General features: G+C 45.9%; 2 protein-coding genes across 3 annotated transcripts in view; one reads left to right on the top strand and one right to left on the bottom strand.

Moving 5' to 3' along the window:
• BBS2 (Bardet-Biedl syndrome 2) overlaps nt 1-8554 on the top strand; it is a 21675-nt gene extending 13121 nt beyond the window's left edge. The window contains exons 10-17 of the mRNA XM_020806113.3: nt 992-1139; nt 2026-2197; nt 3362-3491; nt 4805-4936; nt 5599-5736; nt 5930-6042; nt 6525-6673; nt 7998-8554. Of these exons, the coding sequence (XP_020661772.3) occupies nt 992-1139; nt 2026-2197; nt 3362-3491; nt 4805-4936; nt 5599-5736; nt 5930-6042; nt 6525-6673; nt 7998-8104 (1089 nt within the window). The 3' untranslated portion in view covers nt 8105-8554. The remainder of the gene's footprint in view (nt 1-991; nt 1140-2025; nt 2198-3361; nt 3492-4804; nt 4937-5598; nt 5737-5929; nt 6043-6524; nt 6674-7997) is intronic.
• Nucleotides 7551-18650, bottom strand: OGFOD1 (2-oxoglutarate and iron dependent oxygenase domain containing 1). 2 transcript variants are annotated; one of them, XM_020806114.3, is made up of 13 exons: nt 18387-18649; nt 17697-17842; nt 16795-16841; nt 16230-16330; nt 15924-16040; nt 14795-14886; nt 14417-14545; nt 13195-13308; nt 12533-12612; nt 11850-12121; nt 10986-11108; nt 10034-10092; nt 7551-9653 (listed from the first exon to the last, which is right to left on the bottom strand). In XM_020806114.3, the coding sequence occupies exons 1-13, from the start codon at nt 18577-18579 to the stop codon at nt 9492-9494; spliced, it is 1635 nt and encodes a 544-aa protein (XP_020661773.3). In that variant the 5' UTR covers nt 18580-18649; the 3' UTR covers nt 7551-9491. The 2 variants fall into 2 exon arrangements, with proteins under 2 accessions (XP_020661773.3, XP_072837060.2); XM_072980959.2 differs by lacking the exon at nt 15924-16040 and having other exon boundaries at nt 18387-18650.

Below are 18650 nucleotides of genomic sequence, written 5' to 3'. Positions count from 1 at the left end.
TTAGAGGTGCCAGTACACAACAGCAATGCTGAATCAGCCATTTCAGAGGCCTTTCAGAAGGACGACAGGAATAACCCACCAAGCCTGATTTCAAACCCGTATGCCTCAGGAGAAAAGCAGTATGGCAGGACAACTGAAGTAGCTTGTAAATTTCAATGAAAGTGATGCAGTTTATTTAATTTATTTATTTATTTAATTAATTTATACCCCGCCTATCTGGTCAGTTAAGACCACTCTAGGTGGCTTACAGCAAAAAACACACAGAAATATATATATAAAAACAGTTTCTACATAGTATTGATACATAGCATTACATACAAGTCTCTGTATACATCTTTAGACATACTGCAAAAAAGGTGGGTAGCAATAAATGAGCACATTATCTTACATGTTATTAATTATTCTCAAAGGAGAAACTGTCCCATGTCTCCCACCATCCTGAATTTTTGTGCCCCCTGTCCCATGTCTTTAAACTGAACTCATCTCATTTTTTTCCTCCCCTACAATGTCGTACTATACATTTTCCACCACTGACTATGGGCACACGGCATTTCCCTCTCTGTGCAAACTTCTAACATAGCAGAGTAATATACAATGCAGCAATGTTATACCATGCATTGTCATCTAGTCATCACAGGGGAGAGGAAAAAACATGTGGGCCTCCTGTGTATCTCATATGTACCATGCAAATTGCAGATTAAAGATTTCATGTATTTAGCTAAGACACTGAAATAACTGGTTTTAGGAATGGGAATCCATTCTGACTTAATGTCCAGGAATGACAATTTTTACAGTAAAATCACATGGTATAGATACTGTCATTTTAAACAGAGATTACAGAGAATTTACTGCCTGACACACTCATTTGTCCAGTTAGATGACTTTCTCGGTCACATGACCCATAGCGAAGTTTTGTTTGTTTGATCACCTCTGAAATTACAGTTCTGAATACAGTAATCCAGCCTTTGGAGTTAACACTCATGTTTTACAGCAAGTGGAACCAAAGGCTCAAACGAACGAGATGGACGGGCAAAAAGGCGTGATTCCGGCAAACACCCAGCTCAAAACGTCCCTCTCGGTCAACCTGGGATCAGACAGTGAATCTGCTCATGTGGAGTTATGCATTTCCACCTCTAACGGTGAGAGAGGTTTAGCAGCAATCTTGTCTAAGCAGCTACCATCTTTGTAGTCCTTTCTGGTACCCTGTTTGAATCATTCCTGGGCACTTCTCATGGTTGCTGATTGGTCTGAAGCATGTTTATAGCTGAAAGTTTTCAGCATCCTTCTGCACTTGAAAATGGGGTTTCTGAGACTGTTATGGAGGCATTTGCCAATGCAGCCGAGATGTGCTGCATCTTAGAGGAAAGATAAGGAACACACTTGATCCAGGAGATGAAGTGGCCGGTCAGTCCCTCTTATCAGCGACATCCTCTGCTTTAGGTAACTTTGCACTCCTTTGTGTCTCGGCTTATCATGTACAAGCTCTTGAGGGGTCTGGCCAGGGACAGCTTGAATGAATAAATCATCCCCCTTCCCATCAAGGTGTATTAATGCCGTATCTTGCCCTCACAAACTGATTTGTGAGTCATTCTGTTTCATCCCTTAGATGTTAGTACGTAACTCTGTCATAAGGCCTCAGAACTGAAAGATGCTTTGGGGGGGGGGGACAGGGAGGTCTAAATCTCTTTTCCAAGGGTCTTCTACTGGATTTTTGAGTCAATTGTTGTACTATTATTCTTTTATTCTGCTCAAATTCATAAATTTTGAAAATGTGGGCAAATAAATAAAAATGTCATGCATTTAAAAAAAAGGCTTGCATCAGATTGGAGAGAATGAACTTGGCAACATAAAAATGGGACCTTCAGTGAGATCAGATCTGACCACGCTTCGCTCATATATATGCTAGCATTCGGTAAATAGGGTTTATTGCCTTCTGTACCATTAGGTCAGCCAGTTACTTTCCCTTACATTTGAAAAGTATGCAACCTACTAATTAAAAAAGGCCTTTTTCTTCCCTTCTTTAAGACACAATCATCCGAACAGTAATCATCTTTGCAGAGGGAATATTTGAAGGTGAGAGTCACGTGATCCATCCTAGTCTTCCAAACCTTTCACGCCGCATTAAAGTTCCTCTCACGCCTCCCAAAGATGTCCCGGTGGAGCTGAACATCAAGGCTTTTGTCGGCTACAAGAATAGGTAAGAGTTACGCAGATAGGAAGAGAAAAGAGACCGTTGACGTCCCCAGGCCTGGCTTGCTTGAACTCACAAGTTTACTGTGACAAGGTGAACCTCCTTCACTCTTCCCCACTGCTGAGGGTGGTGTTTGTGTGGGGTTAACAAGAGGGAATCTGCCCTGCTTGTTCACAGCTTTCTTCAGTCCCACGAGTCCACAAATACTAGCTTTTGCGTTTTGTTGTTATCCTGCCGTGTCTCTAGGTTTCTTCCCCCACCTGCTCTTTACGAAACATTCTGGATTCTGTGAAAGTCAATCTAAAAATTATGGGAATGATTTTTTGAGAGTTCTTTCATTGGTTTGAACACAGTACTCTCATATGACCAACTGGGTCATGAAAATATTTAATTATGAATCCAGTGAACTTGGAGTTTGCATACTTTGAATTTGGCAAGTCTAATCTGTGAGGTAGATAATCTTGCTGTGTGCTCATTTTTTAAAAATGGAAGGCGTACACAGTCTTAGCAATAAAAGAAAGAACTGGTCATATAGAATATTGGAAACCAGTAGAATTGCTATACGAGTTAGAATGGCAGAGCCAGCGGGAGCTCTTATCTGTCTTCCACCCTGCTGCAAATCTTGTTCCAGTACATGTATTTCTCTTTTTATTGCTTTTCCTTAAAACCTGAAGTTTCATTAAGCAGGGGAAATGCAGGCTTGCCAAGAATGCTTGAGTGCATGCTTCCCATTGACCCTTAAAACTGAACTATGCTTCCATGAAGTCTACAACCTTGCTCTGCTTTTAAAATGAAACCCCAGATTCATTGGACGAATTAGCAACATTTTGTATTGAACAGTTATTTTTCGATTCTATTTGGTTAGCATTATTAAGCAATTCAGTATATGCAGGTATCGATGAATGTGTGAACAGACAGACCAATGAGGATACTGACATGAAAATGAATGAAACATTGGATGGAATTAAAATAAATTGAGACAGGTTGATCTTTTTATTTGGAAATAGGTTTTTTTTTCAGTGTGTGATGCCCTCAAAAGTCAAGGCTGGGATTTCAAAGAACGCTGTGGCCTGGGGTCTTGAATGGTTTGGACGCAGGTCATGCCAGAAGGCAAAGCAAAAGGGCATAAGCATCAGGTCCTCGTGATCGCTCTGTCTCTTGTCCTTCCAGCACACAGTTCCACGTCTTTGAGATGTCAAAGCAGCTTCCTCGCTTCTCCATGTACACACTGAGCAGCCCGGATTCTGCTCCTGGACCGCTGAGCTTTGTACGATTCTCAGTCGGTGACAGAGTACAAATGGTAGGTCTTTCTTCGCCTCCTTCTTATTTTCCAACTTGTGTCTCCCGCTTGTACCACCTCTGCGGGGCTGGCCATGGTGCTTTAATTAATACGATTCTCATGTCTTTCAACTAATGCTTCAGAAGAGATTTACACTATAGGGGGAAGGGTCTCTGGCCCCCAGGGCCTTGCGGGCCAGATCCTATCGCTTGTGCATGCCAATGGAAGGCAAACGGCATGAATTGGCCCTTGCTAGGGAGTTGACGCCAAGCTGCGATGAGGAATACCAGCGTGGACACCTTAACTGTCAACAGTTCAGTGCTGTGATTACTGCTGCGTGGTTTGTGCCAGAGACAGGCGTCTGGCCAGTCTGTGGAATGATCGTAGCAGCCGATACATAACCTTTAATTACACCAGGAATAGGTCACAAAAGCTTTGTGGAAAACCTTCATCGGAAATTTCATGGGCTTCCAGACTGCAGTTGAAAGGTCCTATCAAAACGATGCCATTTCAAACAGTGGACACCAGCCTTCTTCCTATGAAACTTTTTCCAGACCTTAAGACTGGCACCCATTACTGCTGGGGTGGTCCATTTTTTTAAAGCAGAAACGTACAAGCATTTCTAGGTCCAGCATCTCCACTTAAAAATGACCTCAGGTTGCAGTCTTGCCGTAGCCCCACTTGAAAGAGGCAGCTTCCAGCCTATATGGATAATGGTTGAACAGTACTACACAATGTGGCTTGTTAACTATTCTGAAAACATTGTCTTGGTCTTGCAAAAATCTTCCACCTGTTGATTTTGTGCCCACGTTTCTTCAGCTGACAATGGGAGACAGGCACCGAGTGACAGGCATATGAGCAAGAGAGAGGATGGGGACATTTACTGGACGAAATGGAAGACTCTATTCTAGCCTGATTGCTGTTAGTCTCTTGCCTGAGCATGAAAGGTTGCCGCCTGAGTTTCAAAGATGAAAGGGGGGTGAAGGAAACGGTAGCTTGTTGTGCTCATGGGAAACTGTTTGGGAGAGGATGGAGGCTTCCTGGTGCCTTGGTGTTTTGTCAGTACGACCACAAGGGGCTTCTCCTCCTCATCCCCAGCTGCAGGGATGGCGAGTTGGGGTAGGTGCCTCAAGCTATCTAGGTAGGGCAGGCTGTGAGCTGAGATCCAGGGCCCTGTCAGTGTGAGAAGCAGCCATGTGCACCCCCACTACCCCCCCAGCATTAATGCTGACCCAATGGCAAGTTTGTTAGCAGGGGGTGGAGAAGAGACGCCCCACGTCCCCTGTGCCCTATGCAGGTTGCCTCATCTTCACACTGCGAATGTATGTTTCAAGGTCACCGTGTGGCTAAAGCAGAGCTTCCTGTTGCCAGAAGACAAGGAGATCCTCAGTGAGCCCTTCCAAGTCTGCTTCACCTCCCTGCGCGACGCAGGGCAGCTCTGCATCCAGACGAAGCCCACCGGAGAGGTAACATTTTTTTTCAGGGTCTTGCAATTAGGCCCTTGCTTGGCCTCTCAGGTGAGGCGGAACTCATCCGGTGACGAGGCAGGGGAGTGTTTCTCGGGGGACCCCAGACACAAGGAGCCGCCTTTGTCAGGGTGGGACTGACCGTCAGATGATAACCAAGGATGACCTTCCCATGACGGGTACTTCCTTGTAATGGAAAAGTCCTTCAAGTCTGTCTTTCGTCTCTCTCCTCCCCTGCCTCCACCCTTTTTCTTTGGCCAGACATTCCACCTTTGAATTAAAAAGACTGTTTATCCGAGATCATAATCCTTTATGCCTCTCCCTAACACTCAGCCCAGAGGGAAGTATGATCCCATTAAACTGTGCAGTCCCCAGTGCAACTAGAAGTGGTAGTTTTTTTTCAAGGTGCAGTCCGAGAGCAACAGATCCGTTTCTCCTTGATGCTGTAGTGCTTTGTAAGCTACGTTTGCCTCGTGCATTGGTGGGAGGTCTCATTTCCTCATCCAAAGGAACGTTCAGGGCCACTCAGCTGACCCTCAGTTGCAACATTTTTGAGCATGGCCACTCACGTGGCTTGCAACCAGTGATTGTTGGGGTTTGACGCAAAGAGTTTGCTTGCGGGTAAACCTGATGCCCTCCTCATTCTCTTTCTGGTCTGCTAGATCACCATTAACACTGACAACATTGATTTGGCTGGGGACATTATCCAGTCAATGGCGTCCTTTTGGGGAATCGAAGATTTGCAGGTGGAAGCAGATTTTCCAGCGTATTTTGAGGAGGTGCGCAAGGCCCTAGTTGTGGTGAGTGAGAAACAGGCTTACTCCAATAATGCTGCAGGATCATGTCATAAACCAGAGCTGCATTAGTCTCATTTCAGGAGTCTGCAATCTCTTTCTTTCTGCCTATAATTGTTGGAGGGGTTGTATCATTTGAATATTCTTGCTGATGCGTCTTAGTGGGTGTTCTAACAGGTGGCTGATCTCTCCCACACAGGTGGATAATTCTCACACGGTCTGTCAGAAGCTCACTGCCAACATGGCTGATAGTTCCAACTTTATCCGTAGCATTCTCGTACGAGCAGAGGATTCTCGTCTGATGGGAGACATGTGAGTTGACTTTGTGTCACTTTTCGGTGTATCTCTTCATCTGTCCTTCCAGCACCATGTGAGTTAAGCAAGAATTATTTATGTATTAAAATGTTCCAAACATTTCCACCGTGCTTGGACAGTGGCACTTCTTAGGAAAGGTGGTCAGTTGTACCAAAAATGAGAAGTGGATCTTTCTAGTTCAGATAAAATCCATACAAATGGCTTTTAGGAGCATGTTCCTTGATCACAAGGTCATGGATGGGTCAATACAGGAAGAGGCACTCGTACAGATTTTTGGGTCCCAGGCTGTTAGTATCGGGAGAGGCACTCTGGAATATCCAGGTCTCATGCCTTGTGTGAACCAGGTGCTACCCTAGCAGTGAAAACCACCACTCCTGGATATTTCATCCATAGTCCTGAATCGGTGGTCTGGGGCTGGCTTGGGCAGATAATGGTTTTTGAAGGCCTGCCATTTACACCCGGCTTGTTTCTCCCTACAGGAAAAATATGAAGAGACGATACATGGAACTGTATGATCTCAATAGGGATTTGCTGTCTCAGTACAAAATTCGCTGCACCAATCACACAGAGCTCCTTAGTAACCTGAAGGCAATAAACCAGGCCATCCAAAGAGCAGGACGCCTGCGAGGTAGGTGCCGAGGAAGGGGTGCTGGGTTTCAGGGGGCCATTCTTTGACTGCTGGGTGTTCACTTCTTGCTTGCTGGAAGGTTCAATCAGAAAATGTGGGCATTTCTTAGATTGGAGGGGCTGAGGAGCACTTTGAGTATGCCTAGACCTATGAGAATGGGCACTTCAGCCTTGATTTAGAAAATATCCACAGGCCAGAACTGGTTTTGTTTCTTTCCCAGAAGTGTCGATTTCTGAGCTAAAATATGGTTTCCAGGGTGGTTCAAAAACAATGTGAAGAAAACATGACTTTGATGCGATTGCAGCTTCAGCTGTCTTAAGAGGCAGCTGGAAGGACCTGCCCATGGGGACCATCAAAGGCGTTACCTCTCTCCCTGGGAGATTGAGTGAGTGTACGAGGAAACCCTTTTGTGGTGCCTTTTCACTCTCTCAACCTGCGGTGGGACACGTTTTCGTGAGGCTTGTATTTCATAAAGGTAAGGACGCGGAGTACCTGTGATCTTCTACCCAAGAACATTCCTTGATGAGAAAGGAGGAGCTTCCTGAGAGAAGGGAAATGTTCTTCTGGGCACGGCTCACCCCTAAGATTTGCCTCTCTTCAAACCTCTCCTGTGGCCACTTCAAGGGGGACGGCATGCAGAATGCCACCCACCCCTTCAAGCCAAGAGACAGGGAGGCTCTGAGTGGCCTCTTCACACTGTGCTTTTTATAAGGTTTGTCACCAAGAGAGAGGATCCCTTCTCAAGTCGAACACCCACAGCCTGACCCCCCTGCCTTCTTGTTCAGAAAAGGGTGGATGGCGCTGCATGTAGTGCTGCCCAGAAGGCCAGTGAAGCATCACCACATGGTGCAAAATTGCTAAAATAGAGGCCACCTGCTTTTTTATTACAGTATAATTTATTTTTTAAAAACGTTTCCCACTCATACCACTTTCCCCCTTGGGACTAGGTGATGAATAATACCCCTTTGTGCCCCTTTTCACCTGATTCCTCCCAAAAAAATACATTGATTCTTCTGCTGGCATATAGCCTTTCCCCTTTGAAAAAAGGCTTCCTGTTTCAGGGAGAAATGGTTTTATGAAGAGAGACTCTGCAGCAAAATCTTGATTCATGCAACAATTGTGTTGCCTGAAACAGCTCCCTTTTGGAAAGTGCTTAAAGGGCCATAAATGGCTAGAGCTGTTCTCCGAAAAACCTTTGCCTGAAACGCTTGTCCAAGTTCAGTCTTAAGTTTCCATGCTTTTATTTCTAATGTTTCAATGTGAGTCTCTTGAGTGCTTGGAACGGGACGTCCTCCGCTAACCCTTTCCCCTCTTTCTTCCCCAGTTGGCAAGCCCAAGGCGCAGGTGATTGCAGCTTGTCGGGACGCTATTAAGAACAACAACGTCAACACGCTAATCAAAGTAATGCGCGTGGGAACAGCTTCCTCTTGATCAAGGAAAGGACCCAAGCAGAACCTAGATGGACGATCACTGTAACTGGAGGCCACCGCAATGAGATACAGACCAAAGAACGGTTTAGCGGCAGCTAGGTGGTAGCATACGCCGGTTAGGTCAGATCCGCTGCAAGTGACTGAGTGGTAAGCCAAAATCCAGCCAAGGAGAACGCAAGCCAACGCTCCCATGAAGGGGAATGACTGTGGTGGACGGTGTGTGGAGCCTGAGCTCTCTGCCAGTCACGGAGAACAGACAGGAGAAAAACTGAGCTTCTATATGAACATCGTGCGAGCAAAGAGATCTTATGGCATTCCCTGGAAAGTGCTACAGCCTGGAAAAGTTCCAAGGTCTGGAGCTTAAGATAGTTTACGTAGTCAGGCAAAGGCTTTCTTAAATCAGAGATAATCTGCCACTGTTACTCTCTTCAATAAAACAAATAGACCTCAACTTCCCTCTGGTTTCCACTTTTGAGAAATCTGCTTGTGATACTTTTGTTCTCCAGACAGGATGATGAGGAACTCAAATGCAGTGTTGCATGGGGGAGGGGGTGAGGGGGTGAAAAGGCATGTTAAAACTCACGTTCCATCATGTTTATAGGTCAGAACCCTGTGGTTACAAATCACCTGGAGACATTCCTATTTGGCCAAGGTAAATTAAAAGGTAGCATTTAGGTTTTTGTTTTGTTTTACGGCAGCTTTTACATTCAGCTGGAGTCAGTCTTTGGTTTCGGTGTGATGACTAACTTCTGTTGGACTAGCGCTTTGCCAACTTCTTGGGTAAAAGCACACTGGGCCCAGCGTGATGACTGCTAGCAGTTTCTTGCAGCTCTAGAGAAGGAACAAGCCAGAAGAGTTTCACGCAAACCACCTGTGGCTCCTCTGGAGTGTGAGAGAACTGCAGCTCCTTCTCCCTTCATGGTAAAGGTGGAGGCAGCAGGCATTCATGCAGCCTTGCTTTATGTTTCTCGGGCCACAGAGGGAAGAAAATACACATTTCAAATGTCTAAGCACTTGAACCACAAAGACAACAGCCCACTGCAAGTTGTAACCCTGTCTCCCACAAATGAAGGCTGCTTGCAGAATGTATTCTTGAGGGAAATGCAATAGTCTGTGAATCCTGCTTCTTCTTGGGGTTGTGGAAATCACAGCCGCAGTCCAAAGATTATGCTGAAAAGTCTCACGGCTAGTCAGGAACCCCGGTGACCCCCAGAATATTTCAGATCCATGATAGGTCAGTTGGCAGAGGCACAAAGTTTAACTTCTGTTAAAATGTCTGGAAAGAGAAGATGATGCAACACAAAAGCTTAGCCTGTTTCAAAAGCTCCTCCTGTGAAGCTTCTTCGTAGAAAATACCATCTTCTGCCGCGCCTATGTGCCATCATCGATCATTCATAGTAAACAAAGCAGAAGTCCCAAAATCCAGTCTGCTCAGGCCGTGTGGCTCTCCGTTTCAAACTTTTGTGGTTAATGTACTTCACGAATTTCAGTGTCTCGCGATCTCGGTAAACCAAGGCCAAACAGTTGTCTTCAGGGTTAACAGTCAGCAGCTGGAGAAGACCATGAAATGAGAATGGTTAAGGAGGGAAAGCCCATCCAGCCTCAGGCCAAAGAGACCCCCTTAATGTTGAAATCTCTGAAGTGGCCTTTATACATTTAGAAATGAAATAAGAACCAAATTATTATAATATGTGAAAGCAAAATATGCAGAATAAATGAGTATATGCCATTAATTTTCCCTGATCCGTATACCTTTAAACCTTTAGTGGGGACAGCCTTCACTAGAGGTTGCTAACCTCTTTCCTGCTGCTTCCCAACATATGAGGTGGGTAAAGTTATCATCCAGCCACAGAATTCAGGGAAACAGGCTTCAAAAAGGGAGTCTGAACATTGTGCACTGATGCTTCAAAAAAGGAAGAGACAGACTTACCTCTTCGTCTTCACCTTTTGCAATATATGAAGTAAAACCTCCAAACTCCACGTCCCAACCTTGAAACAGATTGGAAATCTATATCAGTCCCAAGTTTTGTAGTCCTTACCCACTCTACTGTTCGACCTGTCTGGTCTGAACTAAGAAAATATGTTTGTTCAGCATGAATTCTGCCAGTTCAAAAGTGCCCCCTAGGGGTACCAAGATTTTTTAAAAAAAATCAGTTCCATCATCCAGAAATCAAGAATTTACAGTGGGGTAATGGTTTGTCTGCTGCAGCAACAATATCTTTTAAGGTGCCATAAGATGAACCCATTTATTATTGTGCAATGTGTTGATCTTTAACAATTTGTCTTGCAATGTCTTAAAGAAAAACAAGGTTATCAGAAGTAGTACACACAAGACCTAGTCCAATTCTTAGACTCCAAAATCTTGAGATAACGAGAAGATTTTACAGCCTTTAAAAAACTTTCCAGTAGTTGGGGGGAGGGTGTTGCTCCCTGGATCTGACAGTTCCAAGCTTCTACTTTTTGCTCTTCTTGCCCCAGGAAAGTTCAGCCCTCTGGCAAAGCCAGGGTTCTCACCGCCCTTACTTTCATTTTGAATCAAAGGCACCTGCTTACCAAGAAACTGCAACTGTTCAAAATGATTTAGTGCTTCATATCCTCAGAAGAGGTGAGAAGCTCTCCAACGCTTGCTAGACCCTGCTGCTCCCCCGAAAGGGACTAGCTCAGGTTCCATCTTTGGAACTGACTTTTCAGCACAGATGACAACCCACAGGAAAGAAGACTCTCGACTCTGCTTATGCTTTGGGCTCTGCATTCCAGCGCTTCAGATTGCTGTTCTCGGACATGCCAAGGGAACCGGAAGCCTGGAACAGCCCCATTCTCCGGGTATTCCTATTCAGCTCCTTTCCCTTATGTTCTTTGAGGCAGCTTAAAATGAAACTTACTTTCACACCCACAGAAGAACAGCAGATCCAGGGCGAACTCAGTGGCTTGGGTGTCATGGACGAGAGTGTAGCATCCCTGGGTCCAATGTCTCAGCTCTCCGACACACAGAGGGGTCCTTGAGCCTAAGGGGGGGGGGGGGGACAAGAACAGGACCTTTTTTCAAAGCCTACTTTATACTGGAATGGGAAAGTTCTGTGAGCTGTTTCTCCAGCTTGAGGACTCTTTGGGGACTACACCAATGAAACCAAAGATGCCAGGAAGGTCATTGCATGTTTTTTGAAACCCAGAAATGTCTAAAGCGAGAAGAGCACGGCACATCTTGAGTCTGATTTTTCCACTGTAGTTTTAAATAATTCAGGTGGAGATGGTATTTTTGCTCTGCGGGGCTCTGGTTGCTGTCAAAGGGTCTTGGGAGGGACACCTGATTCCCACTCCGCTCCATGCTGTGGTAAGCACCTGAAGATCAGCACCACAGATCTACCCCAGCTGGTCCCAGCTGCAAAAGAGAGATGGGAGGAAGCCGGGGAGGTGCCTTCACACCAAGCCTCCCTTTTCTACAGGAGGAAAAGAAAGAGGTAACACAGCCTTTGGCATCCGCCTCAGCTGCTGAAGGAGAAGCAGAACAGAAGGATTCATGTCTTCGCCCACACCAAAACACCACCAACACTAAAATCCCCTGCAGAAATGATGGAGGAACAAGGGCTGCTGCCTCTAAGGCTGGGTGTACTCTTAGGATCAACACAGGTGAGGGTCAGACAATAAAGACCAGGGGATGCCAGTCTTGGGGGGGGGGGGTTCTGAGGTCCCACCTGGCATTCCTGTCCCAGTGGACCCGAAGAGATGTCGTTGGGTCCTCTACCTACCACTCTCTCCACTCTCGGGGATTCTCTCGGAGTCCTCGGCATAGTCTCTGCTGTCAGTTTCTCCTTGACTGCTCTGTCCTGGTGCACCTCTGCTCAAATCCCCTCCTGCTTCTTTCCCTCCTTCTCCTTCCTCTTCCTCCCCTGGAGCGAGGAAATGCAGTTTCAAGCCTGTGAAGTTGGACAGGAGCAAGAACAGGGCCTCTGACCGAAAGAGCTCCATGCAGGCCTTCAAGATGCTGGGCAGGCTCTCCTCATCTGCTTTTCGGTAATGCCTAAAATGGTAGCAAGCATTATGAACTGGCTGGGGCCCTCGATGCCCCTGCCTTGCCAAACACCGTTCGAAGGCCACAGCTTGCTGCAGCAAGATGACCCATGTTCTACGAAGAGACACCATAAGGCAAATACTGTAAAACATTGGCTAATTTGCACAGCACATATTGTTTCTCAGACACCCCTTTTTGGAAATAATTTTTCATGGTGGGGTGTGTGTGTAAGAAGGCCCAGGAAGCAGGCAGTGTATCCTTCCGCACCCCCACATCAACTGAATATCTTGCCACTGTGGATCTTGTTTTAGTGAGATTCTAAGTCTTACATGTGCAACACCTCTGTTGGCTGAGATGAAGACAGTGGAGCCAAGAGAAGAGAGGTGAGTGAGTGACTCAGCACAGCCTGAAAGCGGCTACCTTTTGTTCGGGGGCCCTCTGCTGCTCCACTGGAGTTCTTCCTTCTGCAGAGCTTCACAGACCAACCAAAACTTGTCTCTCTAGGAAGAAAACACATTGAAACAGCTTTTGATGCAGCCCTGCGCTTTCACATTTGTATTTAGCAAAGTCAGGCTTGTATACAAGAGGCAAATTAAACAGTGTACTGGATCTTCCACTTGGTTTTACTCATTGATCCATTATTTTCCCCCATTGGCATATTTTAAGAACACATGTGGACTATATACATACTTTAAAAGGCCAGAACATAATTGATGGGGGGGGGGAAGCCTCCTGGTAATTAGCCATGTTATTGTCTACTAGTAACCAGAGGGGGGGGGAATCTTGATGAAGGTAGAATATCTACCTTTGGGTAGAGTGGGCGGCATATAAATTAAATAAAATAAAAATAAATAAAATAAATATCCTCAGGCCAGTGGAAGGGAGTCCCACTAGCCCTGTGTGGTGAACCAGAATGGCTCACAACTGGCCTGAAACTGGCACCTTGATCACAGGCCAGCGGACCTGTGAACTTTTCACAAAAAATGATTCCAAAAAGGCCCCCTTTCACCAGCCCCTCCTCCTATGGCCCTGAAAGGACTTGACGGACACAGCATGGTAGAAACATAGCTTCCAAGACTCACCTTGAGAAAATCCTTCAGCAAGATCTCAGACCTGTCCTCAAATTCCTCCTGAATCTGGGCCTGGGAATCTATGTCCAGATAAACAGGATTGATCCAGTCATACAAGATTTCATGCTAAAAAATAGTAATAATAAAAGAGAAAACAAGGAAGCCAAACAAAATCTCCAGTACAGCCCTGCACAAGCTGTTTCAAAACAACAAAAAGCTCAGATGGAATCGCCTTAAGAAGAGGACTTCTGGCACCAGTCAGGCGTATTCTAGTCCAGTCACATGACGTGTTCTGTGTATCCACCGCTCCCACTTCAAAGAATATTAGAACTGTAGAGGTGGAAGGGCCCCCAAAGGATCCATGAGTCTAACTCTTCCCAACACCACACCTAAGGCATTGGACGTATGGCCTTCCAATTTCTGTTGGAAACATCTAAAGACAAAAATTGCAACACCTTGCCAAAGCTATTCCACTCGGAAACAGCTTTTACCATTGCGAAGTTCTTCCTTATCTTTAGTTAAAATGCCATTCCCCTACATGGGCAGGATTAAAGCCTAATAAATAAATAAAATAAAGTAAGCAACATCTCCTTTCTTATTTGAATTCATTACCTTGAGTCCTATACTCTGGAACTGGAAAAAAAAACAGACTGTTCCAACCCTTTTAAGTTATTTGGAGACAGCTGTCCCAGCCACGTTCTGTTTCTTCTTCAGCTGGATAAATGTGTCTTAGTACCACAACCATTCCTCATGGGGCTTGGTTTCTAAATGCCTTACTCCCTTGGCCATCCTTCTCAGTATCCCATAGTTACTAAAAAACTTAATTGGACAGAAATATTGCAACTAAGCCTGGCATTTTCCTCATCCTGCAATCTTCAAGACTGTGACCTCTTGACTTCTTAAAACATTTTCTCCTTTTTAAATCTCGTGAGTGAAAAACTGGGCCAACCTGGACGGCGCCTGGGTTAAAGACTGCCAAGGGCGGTGGCTTAATCTGGCCGGTTGGTGATCGGTTACATAAGAATTGCCACCGTTTCCCAGCTGCAACACAAAGGGGTTCAGTTTCAGCTTGAAAGGATTCTTTCTCCAGATCAAATGGAAATCAAGTGCAGGGGATGGGAGAGCATCTCAAGACTAGGTATTCCTCCAAAGGGTCAGCTAAAAATATCAAGAACACCATGGAGCAACAACGTTGTGTGAATCCGGAGTGGAGGGTGGCAGGACATTTACTTACATCGTGAGGAATGTGAGGGCTCTGTGGGAGGGGCAGCTCCACATGCCGGGGCGGCCTCGCTACCGGGGGGCCGTGAAACCAACCACTCACGGACAAACGACACTTCTCTTTGGAAACAACTTCAGACACCTTGAACGAGGGGAAGAAACCACAAAACAGAACAAAACAAACACACAGTCAGCACTGATTTCATCAACAGAGTGCAGGTTAAAGCCGGATCTGAACTATGGGATACTTTAACTTTAGGTCTTGCTCCACCTTGAAGACACTGAACTGTGCAGCAACCATTGAAAAATAAAATCAATGATTTAACACCACCTGGCTCATGCATGACAAGGACTCAAATACCAAGGAGATAAACAAAAAGGGATCTCTTACCTGGTGGAAAGACACTGGTGATACTTCAAAGAAAACAAGTGAATTCCATGAAGGGACCAATGACTTGAGAATCTTTAAAGGCTGGAAGTGATCTGATAAGGAAAAACAACACATGTTAAATAACACTGGGCACTTAGATGCTCTCTTCACACATCGACTGCAACACTCTTCTTTCAGCCACAAAGCCAGGAAGGAATTCTGCAGGTTTGGGTTTGGTTTTGTCTTTTAAACAGCATTTTACTGAAAGCTCTTCATGGCCGGTTAGTTACATCAGCAACCATCTGCCTTCACACGGACTCTGAATGAGCATCTGGGGCCCACAGGGGGAAACAGAACCCAATCTACAACACACAGGCTTATTCAGCAGGGCTTAAAATGTAACTAAGAGATGCAAAGAATCAGCTTGGCCCTGAGGTTATGGCCAACAGCTAAAAATAATACCCCTCCCTGGAGATGTATGGGAACCTACTGAGATTAGTCAATATCAGTGCTTTAAAAAGTTACTCTTTTGGAGAACAACTCCTAGAATCCTCCAGCCAGCATGGCCTTGGCTATGGTGGCTCAGGGCAACTGGGAGTGAATAATTCAAAAAGGAAAAAAATGGTCCCAAGCTCTGGCCCACAGTGAGGAAGCAGATGCACAAAGCCAGGCGGTTTGCAGGGGAGGCAGGAAACAAGCAAGGTCGATTCCAGCGCTGAGGGACACACACAGCTGTGCAAATGAAGCACAGTGTGAACCACTCTGACTAGCACGGACTCATCAGGCACCAATGCCTTCTCCAGTGCTTTATGAGAAGAAGCTAGGGATGGAACCTGGGCACATCTGCAGGCAGAGGAGGCGTTCCACTTCTGAGCAGTGATCCCTCTGTAGCTGGAATGATGCAAGTACGAAACTGAACACCAAACAGAACAGGCAACTTCAAGCTGCACGAAAGGCAGCTTGAAGTAAATTTGCCACATGCCCTTCTGTAATAAAATTCCACAAAACTGATTTTCGTTCAAGGTTTTAAAAACAGCTAGGTTGCTGCAAGGAGTGCAGAGTCTCTTTATGGAAGTCTGCAGACTGCCAGCTTATTCCCCAAAAGATTACAGGAAAGGAGGAAATGGCTTTGCCATCATCGCCCACCTACCATCAGTGGAGAAGAGGTCCAGGGTGCCTCCATCATTCTCATCCCAAGGTGGCACAAGATAAAGGATGAAGGCAATTCGCCGACCTTCCAATTCATCATCGTGGCAGAGCAGGGCATCTGCAAGGGCAGGCAACGTATCCTCTTTGTCAGAGGCACCATGGAAGAATCCCTGGGCAAGGGGCACCAACCACACTAGCCAAGCTTGGTTTTCAGCTTGCACCTAAGACCAAGAGACCACCCTTTGGAGAAGCTGCACCCTAGCTCTCCCACGGACACAACAGAGGCGGCAAAGGGGGCTCCCCTCACCTGTATATTCATACTTGGCACAGGACAGGTCAATGGTTGGCTCTAACTCCACTTGGGTAACAGTAGAAAGCCAAGCCCGGAACTCTTCAAAGAGAACTTCTCTGAAAGAAGGGAGAACACATGGAATGACAAGATTACAAAATACCAGTCACTTCTGTTGCCTATGGAATCATGTCTGACATCTTGGATCTTTTTTGATTCCACCCAACCACACAACGGATGCTTACAATCCACTGGAAAAGCCTCTTGCACATCAGATTGTGAAATGTCAGACAAAAGGTGGGTCGGTCAGTCGGTGTCCAGTGAGTAAGAACATAGGACTTCACTCAGCACTTGAGATGGGCACAAACCTTGGTTTGGAACGGAACGCCGTGACCTTCCCACCGAGGTGGTACCTATTTATCTACTCGCACTTGCGAGCTCTCTGTCGCATGGATTCGATCTTACAATGGCTGGTCTTCTGACCTTGCAGCACAGAGGCTTCTGAGGTTTAACCCGCAGCACCACCACGTCCCTAAAGTAGCTTTAGGACAGTTAAAAAAAAAGCAACACACAGCAATTTTACCTTAATGCAGCAATGTGTGGTTCTCTTCTCTTCTTCAGATCGTCTGACTTTGCAAAGGCAGTAAGAAACAACCATTACTCCACTTATAATAACAAGATCGTAAGTATCTTGATAATGCTTATCTGGGCATTTCTCACACAGCAAAAATCAGTGGCTGAAGGCTGCAAGGCCAAAATACAGTCTTGGGGTCCACTAATCAGCCATCTAACAGAAAGGGGAGGGCAACTGCAACCAGACTAGACAGCAGCCCCTGAAGGGAGAGGCACCTAGCCCAGTGATTACATAGTAGCTTGTCCAACTGTCTGGTCATCAACTGTTGTTATCAACGTTGCAACCAGACTAGATAACATTTTCTCTCTCTCTCTGGAAGTAATATCAAAGAAACGCTCACAAGGAGAATGTAAAGAAACATATGTACACACAAGAAACAAACTCGTGCCCAGTTGGTCTTTTAGCGACAGTCCTAATGAGAACGCTGGGCAGTGCCTACAGACATTTGGAGAAAGCTTATACAACTTCACAGGTGATACTTAGAAAATATTTTGTTCCTACTTTACAATTAGTGCCACTGTGAAAAACTGATCTTGCATTTTGCATGACTGATAGCAAACCCTTTCAAATCATATCTTTAAGATGTCACATGTTTTTGTCTATTTTTGTATTGTTTTGCTTCTTTGGATTTTGGATGGAGGTCGCTCATTGATCTGGCCTGCGTAGATCAGCCTCCTTCCATCGTGCCTTCCAGATGTTGGACTATAGCTCCCATGTGGCTGCAGTCAACAAAATTTGCTGGGGTTTATAGGATTTGTCATCCAGCACACGGTTGGGGAAGCTGAGATACGCTGGCCAGTGAAGAGGGGGCCCTAATCAAAGGATAACAAGATAACCCCCACACGAAGTACCTGTTTGAATTTGTACAAATCGTTGCATTTTTCATGGAAATCCAGGTTCAAAAGTTCCTTCTGCAGTCCTTCTAAAAAACCTTCATCTTGGACGAAGTTTGGGATGACACCGTGGTGGAAAGGGACCAGATCCAGGACAACAGCCTCTGGGGAAAGCACAGCAGACCACAAGCTTTCTGAAATGAAAGTTCGCTCAGCCACACGGCTGTTCTATTGTTCTGTTGTTTAGCTAGGTATGCTAAACACTTTGATATATTCAAATCATTGTTATATATTTTTAATTATTAAATATTTAAACATTAAATATATTAAAATATTTTCACCCTGCCTTTCTCTAAGGCGGATTACATCCTGAAAATGACAACATTTAAAGGCTAAAATCAATAGGTATATGCACAACTATTTTAAAAAGAGAGAAAATTAAACAGAGGCATTAAAAGAATCCTAAAAGCTCATTTAAAACTAACAACACCCCCACCCCCATCTTTTTGTCCCGCTTTCTCCCTGGTCGGGCACAAGTCGGACCGACCGGCCAGGAGCTGCAGCGGGCGCCTCAATGAGGACTAGCGCCGTATTTATAAATATTATTACACACACCCCTCCTTCTTAAAAAAAAAAAAGGACCCAAGGCCGCGGGACTGAGCCTTCCTTCGCTCCCTCGCCCGGCCCTTGTTCCTGGGCCTCCCTCACCGTTCTTCAGGGCCTCCCGGCGGGCCCAGGCCGCGGCCACCTTCTCCCTCAAGGCCGGCTCCCTCAGGGCCGCGGAGAAGGCCGCGCGCGGCTCCCGCTTGGCGCGCTTCTTGGCCGCGGAGGGACCCCGGCCCGCTTCGGCTTGGCCTTCGTCCGCCGCCACCGCGGGACTCTTCCCGGCCCTTCGGCTCATCTTCGTCCCCTCAGAGGAAAACACACCGGCCGGCTCTTCTGAGGCCCTCAGAAACGGGAGACTACGACTCC

Source organism: Pogona vitticeps, chromosome 10, assembly GCF_051106095.1.
Source record: "Pogona vitticeps strain Pit_001003342236 chromosome 10, PviZW2.1, whole genome shotgun sequence".
NCBI classification, from domain to species: domain Eukaryota; kingdom Metazoa; phylum Chordata; class Lepidosauria; order Squamata; family Agamidae; genus Pogona; species Pogona vitticeps.
The sequence above is the reverse complement of the archived record's forward strand: the minus strand, read 5'-3'. Positions and strand labels throughout refer to the sequence as shown.